Source organism: Rhineura floridana, chromosome 8, assembly GCF_030035675.1.
Source record: "Rhineura floridana isolate rRhiFlo1 chromosome 8, rRhiFlo1.hap2, whole genome shotgun sequence".
Classification (NCBI taxonomy): Eukaryota; Metazoa; Chordata; class Lepidosauria; order Squamata; family Rhineuridae; genus Rhineura; species Rhineura floridana.
This window is the reverse complement of record NC_084487.1, coordinates 22799477-22823868: the sequence shown is the minus strand read 5'-3', so window position 1 is coordinate 22823868 and position 24392 is coordinate 22799477. Positions and strand designations below refer to the sequence as shown.

The following is a 24392-nucleotide window of genomic DNA, read 5'->3' as shown; positions in this document are numbered from 1 at the left end:
GTATTTATTTGTATTGTTCAAAAAAATTAAACACTCCTAACTAAAAGCAATGAGCTAGGCAGTATGTGAAAAATGTTTGGTCTATCCTGAATCTCCCACCATTCAGCTGTACTGGTTGACCTCATTGGGTTCTAGTATTATGAGAAAAAAATTGTATCATAGTCTGGTCGTCTGTGATGAAGTTACATTGCCTGTGTCCCTGAAAAACAGCATGGCAAGCACAAATGTTGATTTATATATGAAAGGCTACTTGATTTGGTTTATCCCTTTGCATCCAATTATATTTGATTTAATATAAAAGAGTCAGATCAAAGATCCATCTAATCAAGTATCCTGTTTCCCATAGCGGCCAACCAGATAGATGCCTTTGGAAAACCCACATGTAGAAGATGTTGCTCCTCAGCAACTGGTGTTCAGTGACATTCTGCCTCTGAACACAGTGACCTAATATAGCTGTAAAAGCTAACTGATTTAGTTAATGGCATTTGTATGCCATCCCATAACATAAAGCTCTCTGTGCTTTTTTTTTTTTAGTTAACAAAGGTTTTGCATTACAAATCTAGTATGCATACTATTTATGGTCTGTCTGGGATGGCAATGTGAGCAAAATAAGCATTTTGCACTTGCATATGTTCTAAGACTAAGAGTGATATATTATGGCGGGGACAGGTGTAGATTTTTGAAATACTGCACAGCTGGAATATATTTCATTATCAGGAAACAACCCACACCATTATAATAACCAGACAATTTTATTAAAAGCAATGCTGTCAGAAGAAAATACTCTAAATCTTAAGAGCTACCCATGGAGCAACTTTTAAAAAAACCCAAATACACTGCACACAAACACAACTAAAACTTTGAAGTCCTCAAGTCTGGTGCCAAGGCAAAGGAGTGTCCAAAAACAGCTGTTTTAAAATACAAAAGGCATTATAACTCGCTTTTCTTACAAACGATGTTAACACATTCCTTCTTTTGAGATGAGAGAAGAAATCAGCCTGATGTGGCTTCAAAAAAGGCATTGATACAGAACTTGAAGTTACTATTGACCTCTCTACAATTCCAACCACGTGTCTTGGCAAGATGTTCCTGGCAAACAAGGAAAACAACACTTTGTTCTTAAAAATGCTGTCATTTAGAACCTATTGCATCCAGGCTGGAAAAGGTGTACAGATGATGTGTAGAGAGGTCAGATTTTTTTTGTCAAAAAAAAGCAAAGAAGTCAATAAAAAGAGTCCATTCTACGCTTTGAAAATTTTCAGGATCAGCGGGCTTAATATTCAGCTTTGAAAGGATAATCCTTGTGATTGGCACACCTATGGAAAGAAAGAGTTAAATTAGAACTTTGAATCAAACTTTATTTATGCCAATGCCTGTTTTGAGGGACCGGGCAAAAGTGGAAGCATGAACTGGAGTATCCTAAACATAATATCCCTAAACTTCAGAACAGTATATATTCAGGCCTGTACAATTTATGATCCAGTAAGCAAAAACAGCCTACCAGTCATGTATGTTGCTCCACCAAGGCATGATAAACCCTGTTTTTGCTGCCTCCCTGGAACTGCGAAGATGGAGTTTTTAAGCATCTGGCAAGCCACAGTATATGCCTGGTAGATCACATGTTGTGAAAGCCTGATCTAGTATCACATCCTGTTGATGTCAGCTGACAACATGAAAACACTTAGCACTGTAATGGATGTACTTGCTGCATGAAACCAAATGCCTGGGGGTGGGTTTACGATTTTAAAGCAGTGTCCAGAAATCAAGCTTGAAATTTTACTAATTGACAACCTTCAAAGTTTACCTACCCTAGATATTTTTGAACTACACAAGAACATCCGTTAAAAATCTTAAGAAACCAGAACCACACTGTGGTCAGCGGACTAAACCTTGAACATCTGCAGAACACTGACTGTTCACAAGTGTGGAAGGAGCCACATTAAGAAAGCCTGAAAAGGGAAACCATCTAATTTATATTCAGAAACACAGATAAAAGGTAACGAGGAAAACAAATGAACAAAAATTTCTACCCTTCTCTGCTGGGCTACCTCTGGAGCCGAGAAACTACTTTTTGGATCCGACACACCAGCTCTTTCAAACACTGGTGCTATCAGAGCAAGATTTTAGGGCTGACATCCAGAGACCCACTCAGCAGAATGAGCAGGAGGCCCCAAACCCAAGAGGGCTGGCTTACCACATTTTGAAATAAGTTACACCTTACCATCTAAAGAGGAAGGTCCCCAAAGCACTATTACATCCAGACTCCAAACCTAATTGCACCACTGACATAGAAATTAAAGCAGGCCTCAAGATTCTCTTGAGAGAAGGCTGATCAATAATATTCTAGGAAGCAGCAGATATGTCAAGAGAAAGTGGTGGTGGTGGTGGTATTCTCTGGTAAAACCTACAGGAGATCTTAAAAATTGCAAGATACTGTGTAAAAGGAGTTGCTACACTTTTTCAGGTTCCCAACTATAATAGGACCTGATCAAGTCAATGGCCATGCTTATCAACTGCCAAGATATAGAACCTGTTCCATAGGGCTGGCAATTGCAGGTGAATGTTTAACTTTCTCTTAATCATAATTGCCAATCGTCAGAAATGATTAACTCCCCCCCCCCCCGCAAATTAGGTTGCTGAATTTAGGGGGAAATGAGTGGATTTTAGTGTGAAAGGGCTTGTTAGTTTGGTTCTGGTACCGATCACAAATTCCTGGGCTGAGCATAGGCTTAGAAGCGTTCTTTAATTCTTAGTGTATGTCTGCCTCCCTGTACCATCATTTTGCACTTGGCTCTGGTTGGTAGACCTAAGGATCATAGTAAAAAACCAAAATTGATCCCATAAGCTTGAAGTCTGCCCACCCCAGGTTTACAAGAAGCTGCCCCCCCCCATGTAAAAGTAGGCTGGCACAGATGCCTTTTAAAAATATAAATACTTTATTTTTTTTAAAGTTCCGTTACCCAGCTTATCATCTTTAAAAATGGATTAAAAGCTTTTTTTGATCAATCTAACCAATTGTTTGACTAAGCCTGCAATCCAATACACTTACCTGGGAGTAAGTCTGACTGAACCCAATAGAGATTACTTCTGCATAGACGTGTATTGGATTACATCCTAAATTACTACAGAGCTATACTACACTGATCTGGATATCAGAGTCCAACATTGGTGCTTTCAGCCATTTTAGGTTTTTCAGACCCTCTGCTACTTACGTGCTGAGTGTACACGCTCTCCAGTTCCTGTTGAAGCTGAGAACGGTTTCCATCTCCTGCTTAGACAATTCAAAGTCAAACACCTAGCACAGAGGGGGGAAAAAAGAATTTCCAAGAAATGCCAGCAAGTCCAAAGATTCACAAGAATTGTGGAGGCAACATAATTTATTTTACATATCTATTACATTTATATCCTGCCTCTTCCTTCTAAGAGCTCAATGCAGCATTTACAGGATTTTTATGGTTCTAAACTGGAACTTTGGGTTTTTTAAAAAAGGGATTTATTTTGCACTGCCCTAGGATTAACTGATGCAAGGGAAGTTTAAAAATTGTGTGCTGCCCTGGGCTCCTACTGGGAGGAATGGCAGGACATAAATCTAATAAATAAATAAATAAAAGAAAAATAGGAGTCATTCCATTCTACTTCTACTCACTAAAATCTTGTGAAGTTGATGTGGCTGAGAGATAGTGACTGGCCAAAAGTTGGTCTCTTTTGGGGCTTGCTTCAATTAGTGGTGGGCATTTGGGCAAACTCTGAAATGGGGTGAAAGGAAGCAGTGAAGTGATTCACACCCTTATTGGGTGGAGAGGGGCTTACAACGACGGCAGCAAATGCTTAGACAGGGGACATTTCCAGCCTTATCTGATGATGCCAGGGATTGAACCTGGGACCTTCTGCTTGCAAGGCAAATGCTCTAGCTATGACCTTTCCCAAAGGGGCAGAAAGCCTTCATAAATAGCCACTGATATCTCTCAAACTGGAGAAAGTGATGCTAACTGGGGCTGGCGGGGAAAAGGACAATTGGGGGCTGATTACTATCCCCTCTCCACCCTCTGTTTCAGACTCTCTTCAACCCATAGTGATGACTACGGTAATTCCAAGAGGAGAAACTAGACCAACAGCCATTGGTATATCTTGCTCATGACAGTCTTCTTTGGGTCGGCACTGGCTCTCCAGAGTATTCCCCAGCTCTGTTGCCAAGGTCTTCTTAAAACTGAAGAAGTCAGGAATAGAACCCAGGACCTTTTGTAGTAAAAGAATGTGCTCTCCCACTGAGCTATGGTCCATCTGCTTGCAGATATGTGGAGCGTGATACAAGTGACTAATCTATCAGAAGCTTAACAGCCTTAAGAGGACAAATAATCCTCTATTTAGACCAGCCTTCCTCAACCTAGTGCCCTCCACATGTTGTTGGGATTACAGCTCCCATCATCCCCGATTATTGGCCATGCTGACTGGAGGTATCAGGCAGAGATATTTCCTAACAGGTTGGGAATGGTTTATTTACAGGTCGGCATGTGCCATGTAGCTTCCAAAGTGATGCAGGCGGGAGGTGTTGTTACTGTCAATCTTACCTTGAAGTTTTCTTCAATACGTGCAGGTGTGATAGATTTGGGAATCACAATCACATTTCTTTGGATTTGAAACCGGATCAGGACCTAATGACCAGGATAAAGCCAAAGTAAGTCTTCCTGATCAAGCCCCCCCCCATCTACCTAATAGTATTTTACTCTTAACTTCCAAGGTATCAGGCAGAAATATTTCCTAACGTTTGCCACATCCTTTTAAGTAAAAAGACAGCTGGTATAGCACAGTGGGGAGGAGAGCCTGGCTGGGAGTACAGAGTCTGTGAGTTCAAATCCCCACTCCTTGTCAAGGGCCAGTTAAAGATCACCCCACAGTGAGTGGCTCAGGGGTTACGTGCCCGGCCACCTGTGCAGCTGTGGGCAAGCTGCATAGTCCCACGGAGCCCAGTTGCCCCCAGCTAACAGTTGCGGACAAGGAAAGGGCTGGCTTGTGCAGCAGTGGCAAGCTGAGCAGGCCCTAGCCAGCTGGGGAGAACGAGGCTCAGAGGGAGGCAATGGTAAACCCCCTCTGAATACCGCTTACCATGAACACCCTATTCATAGGGTAGCCATAAATTGGGATCGACTTGAAGGCAGTCCATTCCATTTTTTTTAATAAAAATGCCAGGGATTGAATTTGGGATATTCCGCATGCTGAGCAGGTGTCTGCTTACTCATCTCTCTTTTAATAAAGCCTCTTCTTCCCCCTTTCAATACACACACTGAAATTTAAAACCGCATTGCCTTGTACTATTCTCTTGTTAGACAAAAGCATCTGCTATTCAGGATTCCACCTCTTTACCAGGTTCTTTGCTTATGCACACATCCAACACATCAATCACACATACCTGAGCTGCAGTTTTATTGTGCTTAGCAGCAATCTCTTTGATCTTGGGATCATCAAGGAGAGATGGATCCTCTGGCTTGGCCCTAGGAAAAAACAACAACAAAAGCCAACTGTTAATTAGTAGGACTAAGATGACTTGCATTTAACAGGAACAGAAAGCCAGATCAGATGCAGAGGAAAACAGAGCTCCTGCACTTTTTAATAGGGAGCATTAGAAGGCTTGCTGAAGCACGTCAAAGGCTCATCTAATCCAGCACGGTGCTCTCAGTAGCCAAACAGATGCCTAAGAGAAGCCTACATACAAGACATGAGCACAACAGCAATCTCCCCTCCTGTAACTTCCAGCAACTGGTATTCAGAAGCCTACTGTTTCAGACCATGGCATAGCCTTATCCTCCATGAATTTAATCCTTCATCAAGGGCAGTTTTTATCCCCACTGTATAGCTAGCTGAAGTTACCTCTTCTATGCAACTATTAGCTGTCTGCATGATCGGTACACCATATGGAGCTCTGCTGGAGCCTGTTCCCTCCCTTCCGTATCCAACCCTTTCTCTCCCTATTTATTTATTTTTATCCATTTTTCTTTTCTCTCTCTCTCTTTTTAAGAACGTATGTCCCATTTTCTTAACAGTATTATGACTTGACATGTTTTGCTGCTATGTTCCCCCCCCCTTTATCGTTCATGCATGTTACTTGTACTGTTACAGAAAAATCAATGAACTATACATAGAAAGAGTACCGAGCTGTTGTAGAGCAGCTGCTGAAAGACTGAGCTACAAATTGGGAAGTCCCCAGTTTTTGAATCTTACTTTTTACAAGGAACTAATGTATTGGCTTTAGTCCACTGTCTCCCAACCTCAGCACTTCATTCTGCAATATGGGGCTGTTAATACTAGCTCACCCTAAAGGGTTGTTATAAAGATTACAACTAGATAATGCTTGTGAAGTACTTAATACTTGAAGGCGCGACCCAAAAGCCTCATTGCAAGCAATCCCCCTAGAAATCACTTAACAGGCAGATTTGCTACCCTTCCTTCTAGCAAAACAATACAGACAGACAACTTCAAATACTAAGGCTTAATATATTCAGATCCTCTGTGGCGCAGAGTGGTAAGCGGTGGTAACGCAGCTGAAAGCTCTGCTCACGGCCGGAGTTCGATTCCAACGGAAGGAGGAAGTCGAATCTCCGGTAAAAGGGGTCGAGGTCCACTCAGCCTTCCATCCATCCGTGGTCGGTAAAATGAGTACCTGGCATATGCTGGGGGGTAAAGAAAGGCAGGGGAAGGAACTGGCAATCCCACCCCATATATATGGTCTGCCTACTAAACGTCGCAAGATGTCACCCTAAGAGTCGGAAACGACTCACACTACAAGTGTGGGGACACCTTTACCTTTTTAATATATTCAGAGCTTTTGGATGTGGACAAGTTATCCTTTAACCGACTTTCATTACCCACTTACTCGCTCCGATAGGGTGGTTGACAGTCAACAAGTCAGATTTGGGAAGCTCTGAGTTCAAGGGACATTTGGGCAAGCCCTAAAAAGAGAAAGGGTACCAAATGTTCTCACCATGGTCTGTCAGGAGAGCCAAGAGGGCTGTATGCTGTGACAGTGATTCCTTTGGACTGACAGTAACTGATCAGCTTTTCCTGGGTAAGATATGGGTGGCACTCTATCTGTAAACATAAAAGAACACATTTTTGTTTATTTGTTTTCAGCATTTATACCCCACCTTTTTGTAACAACTATTCAAGTCAGCCTTTCAAAATAAAACAATACACAATGATTTTTTAAAAATTAAGGTTTGCATTCAAGGATCAACCATGCATACATTAGGATGTTTCCTGACAAGTTTCCAAATAAAATTTAATAATAATAATAAATAATAGAACCTTAACCTAGAAAAGGACAGCTGAGAGAAGAAGCATGGAAAAGCTGCAGAGACTAGCCTGAGGCAGAAGGGAAAGAAAGAGGATGGAGAAGACAGCAGAAATAAAATGAACCTACGGAAGACTTTTTTTTAATTCCAGCAGGCTTTCATTGAATTCTTATCTTATAGTTCCAACTCATTTTTAGTTTTATTGAATTATCTTTTGTACACCGCTTAGAAAAGACCAATTAAGCAGCATATACATTGTTGAAACAAACAAACAAACTCTGAGCCCCTCCAGATGTCCTTTTTATTGTGCATTCATGATTATTTGTGCTCATGATGGTACTGGGGCAGTCACACACAATCCCACTTTCAATATACTTTGTGCTTGCAAAAGTTTTGCAGCGGTCACACTGCTTTGTTTACATTTAGTGCGTGTCCTGAAACTTTCTACTGAAATCATGAAACTTTTCACATCACAAACATTCTTCTTTATTTTTGTCCTGCTTTTGCTGCACTAGAGCCTCTCCAGACAGCAACAGCATGGTAGCGTTGGGGAACCACCGCAGAACAAACAAAAGCAGAAAAAAATCCACCACTAATGCACCATTATTGTGCCAAGACCATGTTGCAGAATACACCTGCAAATAATGAAGAGAGGACTGTGGGTATCTTAATACCCAGAAATCCCCCGGTTTCCCTTTTATCAGTTGCTTAACAAAAACAACAGCCATCAAGACAAAAGTCTCACTTGCCTTTTTGGCATTTAACTAGAGGAGATCACCATGAAATATTTAGGGGACAAGGATATGATCTAATATTGTTACTGAACCAATTTTGCATGCTATAGGACTTTTCAGGAAATGGTTAGAAACTCAAAAAAAAATTAGCCCCCAATTATCTCTAAGGGCAAGACACGTATGATCTTGTTCAGTAGGGTTTTCAATCCACCAATCATTTACTATACCAAGATCTTACATACAGCCATAATATAGGCAATCACCATGGTGCCTGCGGGCACGTATATGCCTGCTAGTACCTCCTGTGACACCTGTTAAAGATGTCAGCAAATATCTAATCTAATTTAATCTATTTCATCTATCTGTCTAATCTTTTTCTAAGCCTTGAACCTTTCCCACTTCAGCCTGTGGCTCTGCAAACTATAACATGACAAACTGGCAGAAGACAGAGAGTGAGCAGACGGCACTGGCCAGAGGCCTGTGGGAGCCACAGAGCAACAGGGCGGGGCAGCTCCAGAAGGCCTTGGCATCGCTATTGTGAGGTCTGCAGAGCAGGAAGCCTGGTGACCCACGTGTGTGGGGGTGAAGCTTGGCGACCCGTGTGTGTATGTGTGTCTAATTAAGTTTGACAATCCGTGTGTATCTGTGGAAACAGGAGTGCCAGAGCGCACAGGACAGTGTCTTGGAGAGGGTGAGGTGCAGAGCAACAGGGCAGGGCAACTCCACCAGCCCTCGGTGTCACTACAGCAACACCTGGACAGCAGGAAGCTTGGTGACCCATCGGGGAGGCAGGGCAGAAGAGGAGACTTGGTGACCTGTTTGGTGGGGGAAGAAGAGGAGGGTTGTTGACCTAGGAGAAAGGGAGAACCTTGGTGACCTGGGGAGGTGAAGAGAAGAGTGGAGAGGTGCCTTGATGACCTGGGGAAGGGGTTGGTGCACAGACCGTGCAGGGGCAGAGCTCCTAGTCCCTTAAAAAAACCCCATAATGCATGACAGACTGTTTGCTCTTCCTGCTCATTTCCTGTTTGGGCTGGTTCAGCCTCTCCTACACTGAACACACAAACTCGTAAACATGCCCACACTGGATGCCAAGATTGGAGACCCACCTTCCATTATGAACTGAGGAGATGTGCAAAGACTTCATGACTGAGCATGTCAGTGGCTGATATGCGTGCCTTTTTCCCCACTGAAAGGAGTGACTAATGAGGGTACATGCCTAGATGATGTTGTGGTCCTCCCTCTTTTTCTGCTCTTTTAGATGTGGCAGCCATTTTATGTTATGCCACATATCCTACAACAGCCATTTTGTGATGAGCACCCATAGCACTTTCTCAAAATTTCAAATGTGCCCACTGGCCCAAAAAGGTTGCTGACCCTGCCCTAACAACTTCACAGTATTTGAATGATCTCATAAAGGTGCATTTATGTCCATCAAATGTTTCACACTTCACTATAGTCACGCCCCATGATGACAAAAAAAAAATCTCAACAATTGCTTGAAGGAACTCAAGGAAGCAATCTGGCAAATCTATGTTGGAGCAGAGATACTGATTGAAAAAAAGCACACACATTATTTTGTCCCGCTGCCATCTCAGGTCAAGCAAGTTTTCAAGGTTTTCGAAACAGTACAAAACCCTGCAGAAACCGTTTATCAAATGCAGTATTTGTTTTGTCCTTCGACACTCCCGGGAAGGGGGGAGGCGTGGGAGAGATGGCGATTTAGCTTTGATGAAAAGCCAACAAGGAAGATGAACTGTACTGGACAGAGTTACACTGTTCCTTGGAGTTATATTTCTAGGCCCAACTGCAGTGCTTATTAAAGAGACATAGTGGCAACTTCCCGGAACTTTCATATATGGGTTTTGCATATTTGTCACCAGTTTACTGCTAGGCCTCTGTCAATGAACTCTGTAGATAGGGATACCTTGTTTAGAAATTCAACTGCTTGTTTGAAGGAAGAAGCCGAGCACATTGGGAAGGTATCTGTGCCAGATATGAATCTAGCAGAACACATAGGCTATATTTAGAATGCAATACAATCCCGGAGCATCCTTGTCTCTGTTGCATGATACTGAGGTATGTATTGCTCTTTGGGACTTAAATCACTTAGACTGTGTACACACCATACATTTGAAGCACATGACTGCCCCAAAGGAATCCTGGGAACTGTAGTTTACCCCCCCAGAGCTACAATTTCCAGCAACCTTAAACTACAGTTCCCAGGATCCTTTAGAGGAAGTCATGCGCTTTGAATGTGTGGTACATACACAGCCTGAGCATAAGTAACACACCTGCCCACACCATTCCAACCATCCTTTTGTCCGCACTTTCAAAAGGATTAAAATGTAAGTGCTCAGATGCTGAATTTGACATGTTACCATTATTTTTTTGACTGCCTGAGTTTCCCACTGTGAAGTTAATTACGTTGACAGGCCAGGACCAAACTGTGACTGAGGGGATTACAGAGTTTTTAAGAACTGTACAAAGTTTCCAGCATGATGAGTCTGAACTAGAAAGAAAAAAGATTGCTGTGGAGGGGGCTGAAAAGCCAGTGCCATCACCACCATGCCCCAATCCTTGCAGTAGTTTTAGAACTGTTTTCTTGTAAGTTTCTTTCTTTGTATTTGGGTATGGAGAATGATGTGACACACACATGCCAATAATTAATTAAAAAATATATTTTTAAATAACCAGACGCAAAACTGACGGGTGACCTTGCATTTGACGTGCTTGTATGCAAATAGGTAATCCAGGTCACAAAGTTGGGGCCCAGGCACAGATCAAGTATCCATCATGTCTGCTCTAAAACTGTTACACCCGTCTTCACCCTGACTTTGTGGCTCTGATATTTTCAGCAAACTAGACTTTTTGCAAGAGAAAACCATTCTTGAACTACCCTGTGCCCAGCTAGGTGCACAAGAAGTGCCATCTAGCCACCTCCTAGTTTGTGATGGAAAACAGATTGAGTCATCTGAAAACACCATTAAGTATAGTCAGAAGGCTGTATATTGAAACTGTGTTTCAATATAAGTATATGGAGAGCTCATCAGTCTTTTGAAGCAACCTTCTGCAACCCGGTGCTCTCCAGACTACAACTCCCATCATCTGACCTTTGGCCATGCTTCCAGGTGCTACTGGAGTTGTAGTCCTAAACACCCGAAGGGCACCACACTGGAGAAGTCTGCTTTAGAAAGACAAAAGCAATTCAAGGCTTAAGAGCATAAAACTAGCAGCAAGACCTACCCAAGTTGCATATTTTAAGTCTCACTGGTTCCAAACGGGGAAAGTTCTGTATGCTCTTAACTCTCCCATTAAAGTCAATCGCAAGATATGCATGCTTAACTCTTGTTAATTTCCCTTTGCGCGTGTAGTTTTAAGATTCTTAGATCTTCACCAGCTTTCCTGGGGCTCCTTCAGGAGGAAGGGTTTTTTTTTATAAATTTAATAAATAATAATAAAATAATTTCTACCAAAACACCTTTTTGAACCAAATTTGCTAGCGGCCCTGAAAAAGCGTTTGAGATAACCTCTCTTGTACATGCAAGAATGGATGCACAGTCCTATCACTATGACAACTACATTTCTCCACTCTTTTGAAGAGGATGGGATTACATGGCAGGTCATGCGCAGTAACATGGGAGCTAGATCATGCGTAGTAACATGAGGGATAATATTATGCATCAGACAGAGCAAGGCTCAAACGTTTTGCTCAGGGGCAAGTAGAGGACATCTTAAGCCTGGTTGCACACACATTAAAACCATCCCTCCCACTCAAGCGTAACTAACTTGATAAAGGCCAGCAATGACAGGTTTGAAGAAGCTCTGTACCGTCATCCAGCCACTGATGCAACAAAGGCATGCTCTTCTTCACGGACACAGCATTATCAAGCTGCAGACCGCCCTTCTGAATTTGCTATAAGCAATGTGCTTGCCCAATGCCAGATAGACTGCGACACCACACCCAAACCAGCAGACTAAAGACTCAGCTCAGGTATGAAAAATCACTGTGGTCTTGTACACATCGTGCTCATCAGCCCTAGCCAACATCATAGGGCTGCTGCAAGATTAAGGACTGCAAAGCAATCTTGGAAATGGCTATGGACATGACAAAGTGTAGCAGAAGGAAAGCAGTTATGACTTCAGAGGTTCCTTACAGGCTCTGACATCTGTTCATGACTTTAAACTTTCATGTTATTTTCAGCACTGTAGAATGATCAACTCTTCACAATGCCACAAACAGCTTCCATTTTTATCACTGGGCATCTTACCTGATTATTTGCAGGCTTGTACTTCAACCCAGGCTTGTTCAAGATTCTTTCAAGCTGATCGTGATTGAAATTGGAAACACCAATGGCTTTCACCAACCCAGCTTCCACCAGCTCCTCCATTGCCTAGAGGGACACCAAAGGCCAAATACTATATGAACATGATGCACACAGCAATCTCGCTGCTGTCCTTATAAATTTTTCCTAGGCTGATCTTGGAAAACTGACATCTTAAGCACCTATTATGCTCTCTTCTAACGAAACACTCATCTTCAAAACTATCACATACTACTGTCTTTCTGGGACTATATTGCAGATTTTGAGGTGGGGAGGAAACATATGCTTGCAAGTTTCCCCCATTGTAAAAGACAACACCCTTATCTCAGGGGCAGTCGGCAGCATAGCACAAGGTTGCTCACCTTGCTGTCCAATGCCAAGCGCCACTGCTGATTTCAGAGATGAAGAGCACAAGGCGGCAGGGAGTTTAGTGCAGGTGGAGTGGATTGGCTCCCCTGCTGTGCATGCACTGCGCTCCCTGAGGCCTCCCCTGCCCCACCCTCAGTAAATGGCAGCACTCTTGGGCATTGGGAAGCCAGGGAAGCAATGCTGCTCCCTACTGCCTGCAGGGAACAGTAGCAGAGGGTAGCTAACAGCAAATTTACTTGTACTTTTAAATAGACGCTTGTAAAGAGATCTTTCTGTCTTTATCAACCACGGCCCCCATAAATGGAATGAGGTCATTGAAGAGCAAAACAGGAGAAACTGCGAACTCAAGAACAAAAGCAAAGCAAAAAAAATCCTTCCACACATGAAGAACAATTTGTTCACTGGGGACAGAGGGTGGGGGAAAGCAGGCATGTGATGATGTTTTAGGCTGCCTGCCTCCTTCTCCTGGCTCTATTGCACAGGGCATTTAGTCTTATATTGCCAGGATGGTGAAGGAGGCCTCGGTACATACTTCTAAGTAAATTTGCTTCATAGATAAATCTGCACGATCAGAATTCACGGAAACATTCCAGCCAGGCAAAAACACTCGAGGAGGGTGCAAAGTAGGGGCAGTGAGGGGCAGGGCCTAGGGAGAGGGGGTGTGGCATTCGAAGAGTTCCCAGGGCCACAGAGAGAGGTCTGTAGGACCACATTTGAGCCCCAGGCCTGAGGTTCCCCCAACCCTGGTCAAGGGGGACCTTTAACTGGTATTTACAAATATACATATGAGCTGGTATAGCACAGTGGGGAGGAGAGCCTGGCTGGGAGTCCAGAGTCTGTGAGTTCAAATCCCCGCTTGTGTCTCCTAGGTGTCAAGGGCCAGCTAAAGATCACCCCACAGTGAGTGGCTCAGGGGTTACATGCCCTGCCACCTGTGCAGCCGTGGACAAGCTGCATAGTCCCAAGGGCACAGTTGCCCCCCAGCTGGCAGTTGCGGACAAGGAAGGGGCTGGCTTGTGCAGCTGTGGCAAGCTGAGCAGGCCCTAGCAAGCTAGGACTAGCCTCAGAGGGAGGCAATGGCAAACCCCCTCTGAATGCCGCTTACCGTGAAATGCCTATTCGTAGGGTAGCAATAAGTTGGGATTGACTTGAAAGCAGTCCATTTTCCATTTCCCAAATATACATGGTGAACCCAATTTAAATCTTAAGCTTTACTTAGTGAAAAAAAGGCATGTGGAAAAATCCTCAGGGGACTGATATATAGCACAACTTCATCAAACCTGGAACATATGCAGAGAATCACTGCAATTTATGCAACATCTGCACGCAAGCAATTGCATACAGAACAAGAAGAACCCTTTAACGGCAGCCAAACATACTTCCCAAGTGTCTTCAATCTTTGTGTTACTGGGTATTATCATGCCTTTTTCATCAGAAGGAAATAAATCATCGCCAGCCTGTCAATGCAAAGCAAGAACATGAGTTGTCTTTTGAACATATATAAAGCTGTCTCGTACCGAATCAGACAACTGGTCTTTCCTACTCCCCAATATATTTTAACTGCACCTGGGAGCTTATGAACAAAGGAAGGTGCCTTCTCCTGAGACAAACCATCGGCTCATCAAGCTTAGCATTGTCATTGACCGCCAAGAGCTCTCTAGAGTTTCAGGCAGAAGTCGTTCCCTGCCCTACCTGGAGATGCCAGAGACTGAACCAAGCACCTTCTGCACCCAGAGCAAATGCTCTACTGTGGAAATATGGCCCTATGTAAAAGGGACAGTGTCTCATCTTCCTTCTACAACAGGGCTAGAAAAGTCAGGCTTTTGACCTGCAACACCGCTGACCAGCCAAACAACCACATCGTCAACCACTTTAATGCTTTCCTGAAAAACTTGACTTCCAGAAGGTAGCTGAAGCAGTCTAAGCTACTGGTCTACTCAATTTGTAAGCATGCTTGGGGGCATGGGTGCAAGCTGCAGCATTCTGTACTGGAATACCTCTGACAGGATTCTCATAGCTCTCGTCCCCAATATCCCAAACGCACGGCCGATATGAACTAACACAGCCCAGAATTCTTGCCCGTTTCAATGTACTGCCATCGGCACTGTTGAAAGGATGATTCAACAAAATCCCAGTCAGCAAACGGACATGTCCTTGCAGAGCTGGTGCAGTGGAAACTCTTCAACATATTTTACTGTCTTGTATTTTGTACAGTGATTGCAGAAAGAAGAAAATTTCCCTTTTATTAACAGTTTTGCCTACGGGTATTTCTGCAAATTTGGTATTGTTCTGTTTAAGGGATGTCTCACCCTCTGTTACCGAAAGCGTGGCAAAATTCTTTTTTATCACAATGCAAATTAGGAAAAAATGCTGCCAGTCCTCTGACCAACAGTCTACTTAATCTGTATTTATTTGGTTTGCAGTAATTACCAGTAGTTGTGTTTTGTATGTATTTTAATTTTTGTGGCTTTTTAAACTGATTTTAATTCTCTGGTCTGTGACTGTAATAAATGATTCATTCACTCATTGATGGCCCAGAAGCTTTGTCAGGTATGAATAAGACAAGAGAGCAAATCATACCCAGAAGTGCCCAGAGGTTTCCATATGTTGCTCTACTGCTATAATGCCTAGGTCTTTGTAAGGTTCATCCAGAAAGGAGAGGAAATTCAGAATACCTTGAATCCCACAGGCCAGTGAATAAGGTAGAGGTCCAGGTACTCCAATTTCAGGGCTTTAAGAGTTGCCTTACAAGCACCCTTCACCAAGGCTTTCTCGTGGAATGTGCACCAAAGCTGTAGGTGGAGAAGGGGAAGAACACCAAAAAGAGATTAATTCACCAACTGAAATCTATCCACAATTTTTTTTCTCAAGTAACAGAAATGGCCCCATTAATCCAACAATCTTGCTGCGATGGGAAACCTGTGGTCCTCCAGATGTTGATAGACTGCAACTCCCATCATCCCTGAGCATCAGCCACAATACCTGGGGCTGACAGGAGTTGCAGTCCAACATCATCTGGAGGGCCACAAGTTCCCCACCCTGATATAGAGAAAGCAGAGGATGGCTTTGTATCTTCTTCATAACATATAGTCTAGAGACAAACTTTTAGAAAAGCCAAGGATTCAGCAAACTGCACATGGATTTTCAGAACAACCCAGCTGTCCTGTGCAGAGAACTTTCAGGAAATGTTAGTGTTTTTTTTTTTTTTTTTTAAGAGAACACTTGAAAAATCTGGACAGCACAAAAGTGGTCTTCCAGAAAAGTTACTGCCTGCCAACATATGCCTGGGATCAGCAATGGTATAGAGGAGAGCCAATAAACTGAAGCTCAGTCTTAGCTAGGGCTAAGCTGTTGGTAGATGGCTCATCTGATCTGGGATATGTCTGTCCTGTATAGGACTCACTCTCTCTAAAGTAGGGATGAGCAGACTTCAAGCCTGCAGGAACTACTTTATCCTTCCTAGAAACCAAGGTACACCAGCTGGAGCCAAGTGCAAAACAGAAATGGGGTGGACACAGAATTAACAAACAAGGCACCTCTGAACATATCTCAGCTTAAGATCTTTTTTTTTAAAGTACCAGAACTGAGCTCACAGTCCTTTCAAACAAAAACCCACTCCCAGGGTTTCCCCCAGTTCCTTTGTTTCAGCACCTTAATTTTTTTTTGGGGGGGGGTTGGTGAGGTGAGAAGCTGTTGCTATTGCTAAACAACTGGGAGTCAGAAACCTTTGGTAATCTGCAAATCAGAGATCTATCAGTAGATCCCAATCTACCTTCTGCACCAAAGGATCACGTTTTCATTCTGGGGTTGCTATTAGATCTACCTTTATCTTTGGGGGCCCAAGCATCTTTCACCAGCTGAGACCTCTGCACCAGCACTGGTCTCTCTTAGGAAGAGAGACAGCCTGGCCACAGTAATTCATGCTCCTGGAAATATCCCTCACTGGAATAGTTTAGGTTGCATCATCCAGTGCTAGTTCTGCTTCGAGCAGGCACACTGAAATTAATGGACCTCATTTAGTCACGGCCATTAACTTCAATGGGTCTAACACTGGATACAATCCTTTCTACATAGGGCTGCCTTTAAGGATGATTTGGAAATCAGAGTTAGTAAAAAAAATAAAAATATAGCAGCTAAGTTGCAACCAGGGTTGTGTGTACGGAACATATCTCCCCAGTTAGAACAAGCTGTGCTGACTCCCAGTCTGTTTCCAAACTAAATACTAGGTGCTAGTCTTAACATTTAAATCCCTAAACACCTTAGGACCAGGATAACTCAAGGAGTACCTTCTCGCATGTGAACTTGTATCCCGTATGATGCTCCTGTTTGGAAGCCCTTCTGTAGGCCTCTCCGCTGTCTGAAATGGAACAGGCAGGGGACCTAGGACAGAGCTTTCTCTATTTGATGGCCAACCTCTGGAACATTCTCTCCAGGGAAGATCACCTGGTGCCACAGTCCACTATCTCTTTGTTACCAGGCAAGCACCTTTTTATTTGCCTAGACAGGCCTTTTAATATGTTTTAAAACTTTACTCTGATAGCTGTGTTTTTTTTTTTTAACAGAAGCTTTTTTCCTGTTACTAGCCTTTTTTAATGTATGATTTTTTTAAGGCCCCTTCCCTCCCTCCAATGTTAATACTTTTGTAATCTACTTTTGAGGAGTTGCTCACACATAAAAACAAAATAAACAGGCACGGACCAGAGTGGTCTAAGCAAGGCATTGGCCCAGAATAAATCACTAACTGAAGGGCCAAAAGGCCAGATAGATAGAACACCCTACCTCCTCAAAATGGAAAGAATATTACACTATCTCCCCTCTTTTTTTATTACAGCATTAGGCACATTAAGAGACCCCACTCCAATTTGGGGGGTTAAAACATTACACTGCTACAATGAGAAGGAAGCTTATCACATCCAGAATCAGTTCTCTTAACACCCCCATAACTGCTTGTCTGCTTCTTGAGCCAAACCTTAAGGAATGCATTAGTACTTCTCATCAGAGGATATGCTGCATCAGCTATGAGATGCTCTTTTAGTTAAAACAGGGCCTTTTCAGCAGTGGCCCTTGGTGCCATAGAATACTTCTTCCAAGCAATATCTCTCAGACTGACTCTTACTGGAGTTCCAGACATCTGGTTAAAGTTTTTCTTTTCTGACTAGTCCTTGTGGCCTCCAGGTTTTGTTGTTTTAAAATGTTGCTGCTGTTTAAAAATGCACCAGGCTTTTTAAAAATAAATAAACCCTGCAATTAATATCTATTTTTATTATTTTAGTATCTATCATAAAACTTTACGGTGTCATTCAAATAAAGGAAGAGCAGCTAAATTTTGTTATTATATTATAACAAAATTACATTTCTCTCATATAATATATACTCAACAAAGTGCGATTCTGCATCAGTTTTTAGCACTTTTGTTTTACTATGATTTTAAGTAACTGTAGCTGTGGGCAGGCCAGCTAAAATATTATATTCTCTACTTGACCATATATCTCTTGGAACAGTTAGGAGGGTATAACATCCTGAAAAAAAATTCAGAATTACATAAAAATCATATTGTAAACCACTTTTAAGACCCTTACTGGCAGAAAAGGGTATAAATCCAAATATTAATACCTTACTGACAACAAAAAGGTCTTCACGTTTCACAACTCCACCCTTGATTTTCTCTTGGATTCCATTGCCAACTTCTTCTTCATTTTGGTACACATAGGCACCATCTATGTGGCGATATCCCACATCAATGGCTTTCTTCACAGCATCTGTCACTTTCCCTGGTGGAGACTGAATGACAAGAGGAATCCTGTTCAGATGTTCCATCAACTTGCCACACATTCATCTTTGCTCCACATATAATCTTGTTTGTGACAACTGTCATTACTTTGATCTGGCACAGACAACTGAAAAGACTATAGACAAGTAACCACCTAAGGGTACTCATCTCCCATGCAGCAATCAAATGTGTGTTACAGTCAAGATTAAATCAAATTCATCCTTAACCTCAAGAAATGTTGAGTGTCAACTGATAATGAAAAAGTGTGTGTGCACGTGTAGGGTGGATAGGAAGCAGAGTACCCATTCTTAGCTCTTTACAGCTTATACTATACCTGGAGGTAGGTATGGTTGGGTGGCTGGCAGGAACCCTGAATGCACGTCTGGTGGGTGAGGGCGCACAGCGACATTTTAATTTATACAGCCCAAAACATTTCAATTAGTCTTTGTCAGAGGTACCGATAAGGCAAACAAACCCTCTGTAAGTGAGCTTTTACAACAGAGGATAAAGAAACTGGAATAGTCTCTTCAGGCATTCGACTCGCATGTAAAAAGCAACAGGCGAGCAGGGACAAGCATGCTCCCCCATCCTGTCACTCTCCATGGCTTGGAGAGCCAACCTCTGAAGTAGGGACCCCTCCAGTTTATGGAGAGCAAGGGGGTGGAGCTTAGCATGCTCATCTCCTCTTGCATGTTGCTTTTGCGTGCAAGTAGAACGCCTTAAGAAGGCTGGTGTCACACTGTTTTAGTCATAAAAATCAAGAGACTGAATATAATGTATTTCCTGCAAACGCATCTGTGCTCAAAGAGGCTCATATAAAAAGCAGTCTAAATGGAACTTTCTGGCCCTTTGGGTTGAGGCATAGAATATGAGGCAGGGATTGCCAGGAATTAATGACATCAGCGTTGAGGCCAGTTTGTGTAGTTTAGGATATTTTTATCTGTCTCTCTGACAATCAAAATGCAACGGATTGCCCAAATTATATTTTCAGGCACCAGACTGGCTCTCTCTTCTCTCATTTCTGCACTGGTGCTTTCCTTTTTGCCCCCTCAGATCCAAGGGATGTCATAGGAAACCAGTAGAGAGTGAGAAACTGAAGTTCAAGTGATCAAGAGCTTGCTGGAGCTATTAGTCTAGGGAACAGCATCTTTCTTTCCCTCAGGGCAATCTAGCTGAACAGCAAATAAATTTGCAGGCCCATTTGATTAAGGATGTCTAGACACCACCAACGTTAGGGGCTAAAGGCTGTAATGTTTATTAGATAGAAGAATCAGGAGAAGGAAATCTTGTTTGGGAGAGATGGTACCTACCGCCAGAGATCCTGCCTAACTGACTCTGTGTCGCTGCTAATCAATGGCACAGTGATTTGCCCAACCATAAATCTTTGGATTGCACTGAGAAGCTAGTTTATTGAAACAAACTGCCAACAGAGAAAAAAATCCCAATGTGTATGGGTGGGTGGACACTATTTTTCAGGCTGAAACATTGACATATTTTCTGCTATGTGCCACACATGGAAAATGCTCTGTAAAAAGGCAAAAACAGTGCCACTAGCCTGCCAGAAAGGAAGTGGTAAGTCAGATTGTCAGCAAGGTTTCAGTCAGTGGTTTTCCAACGTGCTTCCAGGGAACCCTAGGATTGTTATTACGAGTTCCTTAATAAGATTGGTACTGGGAGTCAAGCATCCTTCAAAAGGCCCCATTATTTATGTTCCCTGGATGCAGGAAGTCTGCCAGTGAGCTATGCCGCCCAGTCCAAGATGTTAGCCCTAATGCACAGTCCTAAATGGCTTTAGTACCTAAAAGAGCACCTCTCCCAAATCATCCACCATGGATGCAATGATTGGCAGGGGAGGGCCACTTAGTGGTACCGCTGGGTGCTGCCTGATCAGCACCGACCTGTGAGAGGGACTTCTCGGTGGTGGTTCCTGTTTGTGGAATGTTCTCCCTAGTGAGGTGCGACTCCTTTCCTATTAACATTCAGGAGGACTTTTAAAACATTCCTGTTCACTTAGGCATTTGATGGATGAAAGTTTCTGTTTCTAGCAACCTTGAAGTTATTGGTTGCAAGGGTATGTGGCAATTTTCAAACACTTCAGATGTTCTTAATACTGTAAAGTATGTTTTATTTTTATTTGTGTTGTTTTTACTGCTTTGTGCTTCGCCACCCTGTGCTCCTACGGAAAAGAACATGAGGCAACTGTGCGGCCCCAGAACCTCTCTTGTTCAGATAACCTATCTTCTGTTAACTTTTGTTTGCACTCACTCCTTGTTCCATTCCACACTGAATACAAGTTATCGTATATACTAATATCAAACTCTTGTTCTCCGAGGGCTGCTCCTTATGCGGTCAGGGTGGCACCATCTATACACAAGATGGAGGGATCAGCAGGTTTGAGAAGAGCTGCAAAGTTTGCTGAAGTACAAAAAAATCTTAAACCTTTTGGGGCAGTGGTGCAAAAACAGGTTTACTCTGAGAGAGAGAGAGAGAGACTGAGGGAGAGAAAGCTTGCATTAGCCTACCCATCAAATTCACAGCCGATGAGATTTCCTAACGTGAAGTACAGTCTCAGGCAGAGATGGCAGAATGTGCAGCAGCTTAAATTAAGTGGGCATAAATTACCCCTATTCCAAACTCCATTCAGGAGTGAGTCTACTGCCAGCTAAGGTGGCCCAAGCCTGGCAGAGAGAAAACAGGCCTTTAAAATAGTCTGACTTACACCATTTTTGTTTGCCAGTGTACATTGCAATTGGTTGCTAGGTCACATGACTGAGCTGCAAAAAGTTTGGATTAGGTGTAAGTCTCCCCCTGTCCCCTCATGCCACTGGAACACCCCTTTTTGGGGACTTGGCTAAGCCAGGGTGAGGGACTTGTGCTGGCATAGCCCTGGCTGAGCCAAAGATCCACCAGATCCCAACATGCTCAACCTGGGACTGAAGGTGGAGCCTGACACGTCAATGTTTTTGTGATTTTACTGCTTACAATGTTATTATGTACATGTCTGATTTTATTTTTGTAAGCCACCCTGAGTGTACTATTATAGGGTAGAAGGGCTGGATAGAAATATTTTAAACAAATAAATAAATAAACCTGGCGAATCTTGGACTTGGATTGTTCCCTTAGCCACTATGCCCACCTTCTTCCCTCTGGTGCTGTTCAGATGTTTTAGTGGCTGGAAACGATGGGCATTGTAGTCCAAAACATCTGGAGGACACCGGGATTGGGAAAGGTGCACTACGCTAAGCCTCTGATGAGCCGGGATCACCAGGCTGGCATCCAGAAATTTACCAACATGTTATGTTTTTGTCATGTCAGAATGTCATCATTTTAAGCTGGCAATACTAAAAACACTGTGTACCAAAGACTCTAGAGAATCCCATGAAACCAATGATCTTCAAAATGCTGGAAGAAAAACAATCCAACAAACAATGCCCTTTCCTCACTAAAATAAACTGGCCATCTATAATACAGAAGCCACCACTGCTCTTTGTGAGAAAAGGCCATTTATTTCCTTCTTCCTTTGAGGCCCACACATCATGTTTGGCCATGCACGATACCACCCTGCCCATAAAAATCTAGAACACGAATGTGTATGCATATTCTTAACCCGGAATAAGACTAAAGAGGCCCAAAGAATATAATGTGCACCAAAAAGAATTTCCTTGTTGAAATTTCTACAAAATTTTTTGCCTGTCATTTTCCCAGCTGCTGCTTCAGCCTGCCTTCTAACTTACCTGCTTCAGATTTAACATTTATAAGTGAACCCTGCAACTAGTTTGCAACTACACCAATGGTGAGGCAGAGGTTAAGAGTTTCGGATTAGGACCTGAGAGACTAAGGTTCAAATCCTCACTCAGCCACGAAACTCACTATGTGACCTTGGGCCAGTCACTGTCTCTCAGCCTAGCCTACCTCACAGGGTTGTGAGGATTAAATGGGAAGGAGGAGAACCACTTATGGCACCTAGAGCTCCTTGGAGGACAGGCATGATATAAATGTAATAGTAAATTAAAATGTTGCTTCCGTGGAGTGCTCCTGTTCCAGTCAGCCATACCCTCCATTTCATTCCCCTTTCCACCTAATTTTCTGCATCCCGCCTCCCAGCAATCACTTTGCATTCCATGGCCATTGAAAATATTCAGTCCTCAATGGGATCACTGGTCATGACAATCTCTTTCCGACCTACCCCCTCCCCTTAGGGATTTTTCCTTATATATTTTAATGTATTTCTGCCAACCTCTGGGCTCCCCCAAGTCTGCAGATATCTCCCTTTTGAGTGTGAACGGTGCTGTTTTGGCGACAAGCAATGGAGCTCACCCCTGAACATCGACAACAGAGGAAGTCATATTTGGAACATCTCTCTCTCCAGCTGGAAAAATGCCTCCCCTTTTTAAAGAAACAAAGAGACCTGTTTTTTAAAATAAATGTTTACTTACAAAGCCCAGACCTTTAAAATTGCATTAGCAAGGCTCAGGAGAGCAAAACAGTCCTTGTTTTTTCAGATTCTCCTTCAAAAATTACACAGGCAATAAAATTAAACAGGAACAGGATGGGCAACTCCCCCCCCCCTTTGAAAGGGTCCCACTGAACTCAGTAGGACTAACTTCGAATTAAACATGCATAAAGCCAGGCTGAACGATTGCTATGGTTTTTCCCCCTGGTAGGGCTTATTTACCTTTTAACGCCTGGGCAAGCAGCAAAAATTCAGCAGGCAAATCTTTTTCTGCAGCAGCCAAATGATGTGGTAAGAAACAAGCATTCATCTTTCTGCAGATTTTTTCTTGTCATACCATTATTTATATCAAAAATATGGCCTCCCAGGAAAAAGGAAGTTGGCAACCATGCAGTTCAGCCTGGTTACTCAGTTCCACAATGTTATATGGGATTTACTACCAAATATGAGTTGAAGAGCAGCAGCCCGAAATATGGAGGCAAATCATTGGCCTTAAACCAAGGTTTTTCATTTTAGGGGAACGTTATAGTGGTAATGGAGGAAAACTAGCTTAGAAACGGTCTTAACTACAGTCGAAATCACTTCTGTAAACAGATCAACCGATAGACATTTTATAAACAGATTTAAATCTAACCCTAACTTTTTTTTATTCCAGCCCTGTCTTCTGCCTCTCCTCCTCCCCCATCTCAATCCAAGAAAAAAAAGCAGATGAAACCTTATTTCTGCGACGGCCTAATTTGAACAAGCCTGCGTCCGACACTCCGAAAGAGCGGAAGGGATGTCATCCAACAGCCGCTTCATTTCACAGAATAAGGAATTCCTCCGCTCTCTTCCCCCGCCAAAACGAACTTTAGCAAAACTGACAAAACATAACATAACAAAGGGGATACGGAGACCAGAGCGCCCAAAGGCGCAGATCTGATTCAGAGCAAACAACAAAAGCAGAATGAAAACAAAAACTGCAAGCCGCAAACGTGCGCCTTATTTTAGGGCACAGGAAACCATATACAAAAGGAATGGAAAGCTGCGCTTTAATTTTTTTTTGCTGACAGAGTTGAAAGCTTTGTCGGAGGGAAAGTGGTGGCTCAGCAAACACAAATTGGAGCGTGGTGGCGGGGAACGGGAGGCAAGGTGGAGAGACGGAAGATGCCACAGACCTCAGGCACATGCATGTCATCGCCTTTGCTGGCAAACGCCTACCTTCCAGGTGCCCAGGCCCAAAATGGGCACCTTTGCCTTGGTGTACAGCTCCACGTATTTTGCCATGACTTCCCACGTCCGATCGCCGATGGGGAAACGCACAGCTAGGCCGAGCGCGGCGTTACCGACCAAAGACGCAGCACTGCCGCCTCCAAAGCGAGCACATTTAATACGCGCTAGCCCCGCCCAGGCAGGCGTTAGGCGGGAGGACCCGGGTGGGAGTGGGATGAGAGTCCCTGCCGCTCAAGAGGCAAGCTC

General features: G+C 43.2%; 1 protein-coding gene across 1 annotated transcript; it reads right to left on the bottom strand.

The window, feature by feature from the left end:
* Positions 1-733: 733 nt before the first annotated feature.
* On the bottom strand, positions 734-24392 carry LOC133390267 (aldo-keto reductase family 1 member B1-like). Its single transcript, XM_061638538.1, has 10 exons — positions 24135-24392; positions 18325-18492; positions 15387-15503; positions 14091-14168; positions 12289-12411; positions 6977-7083; positions 5408-5489; positions 4569-4652; positions 3213-3295; positions 734-1316 (listed from the first exon to the last, which is right to left on the bottom strand). The coding sequence occupies exons 1-10, from the start codon at positions 24198-24200 to the stop codon at positions 1274-1276; spliced, it is 951 nt and encodes a 316-aa protein (XP_061494522.1). The 5' UTR covers positions 24201-24392; the 3' UTR covers positions 734-1273.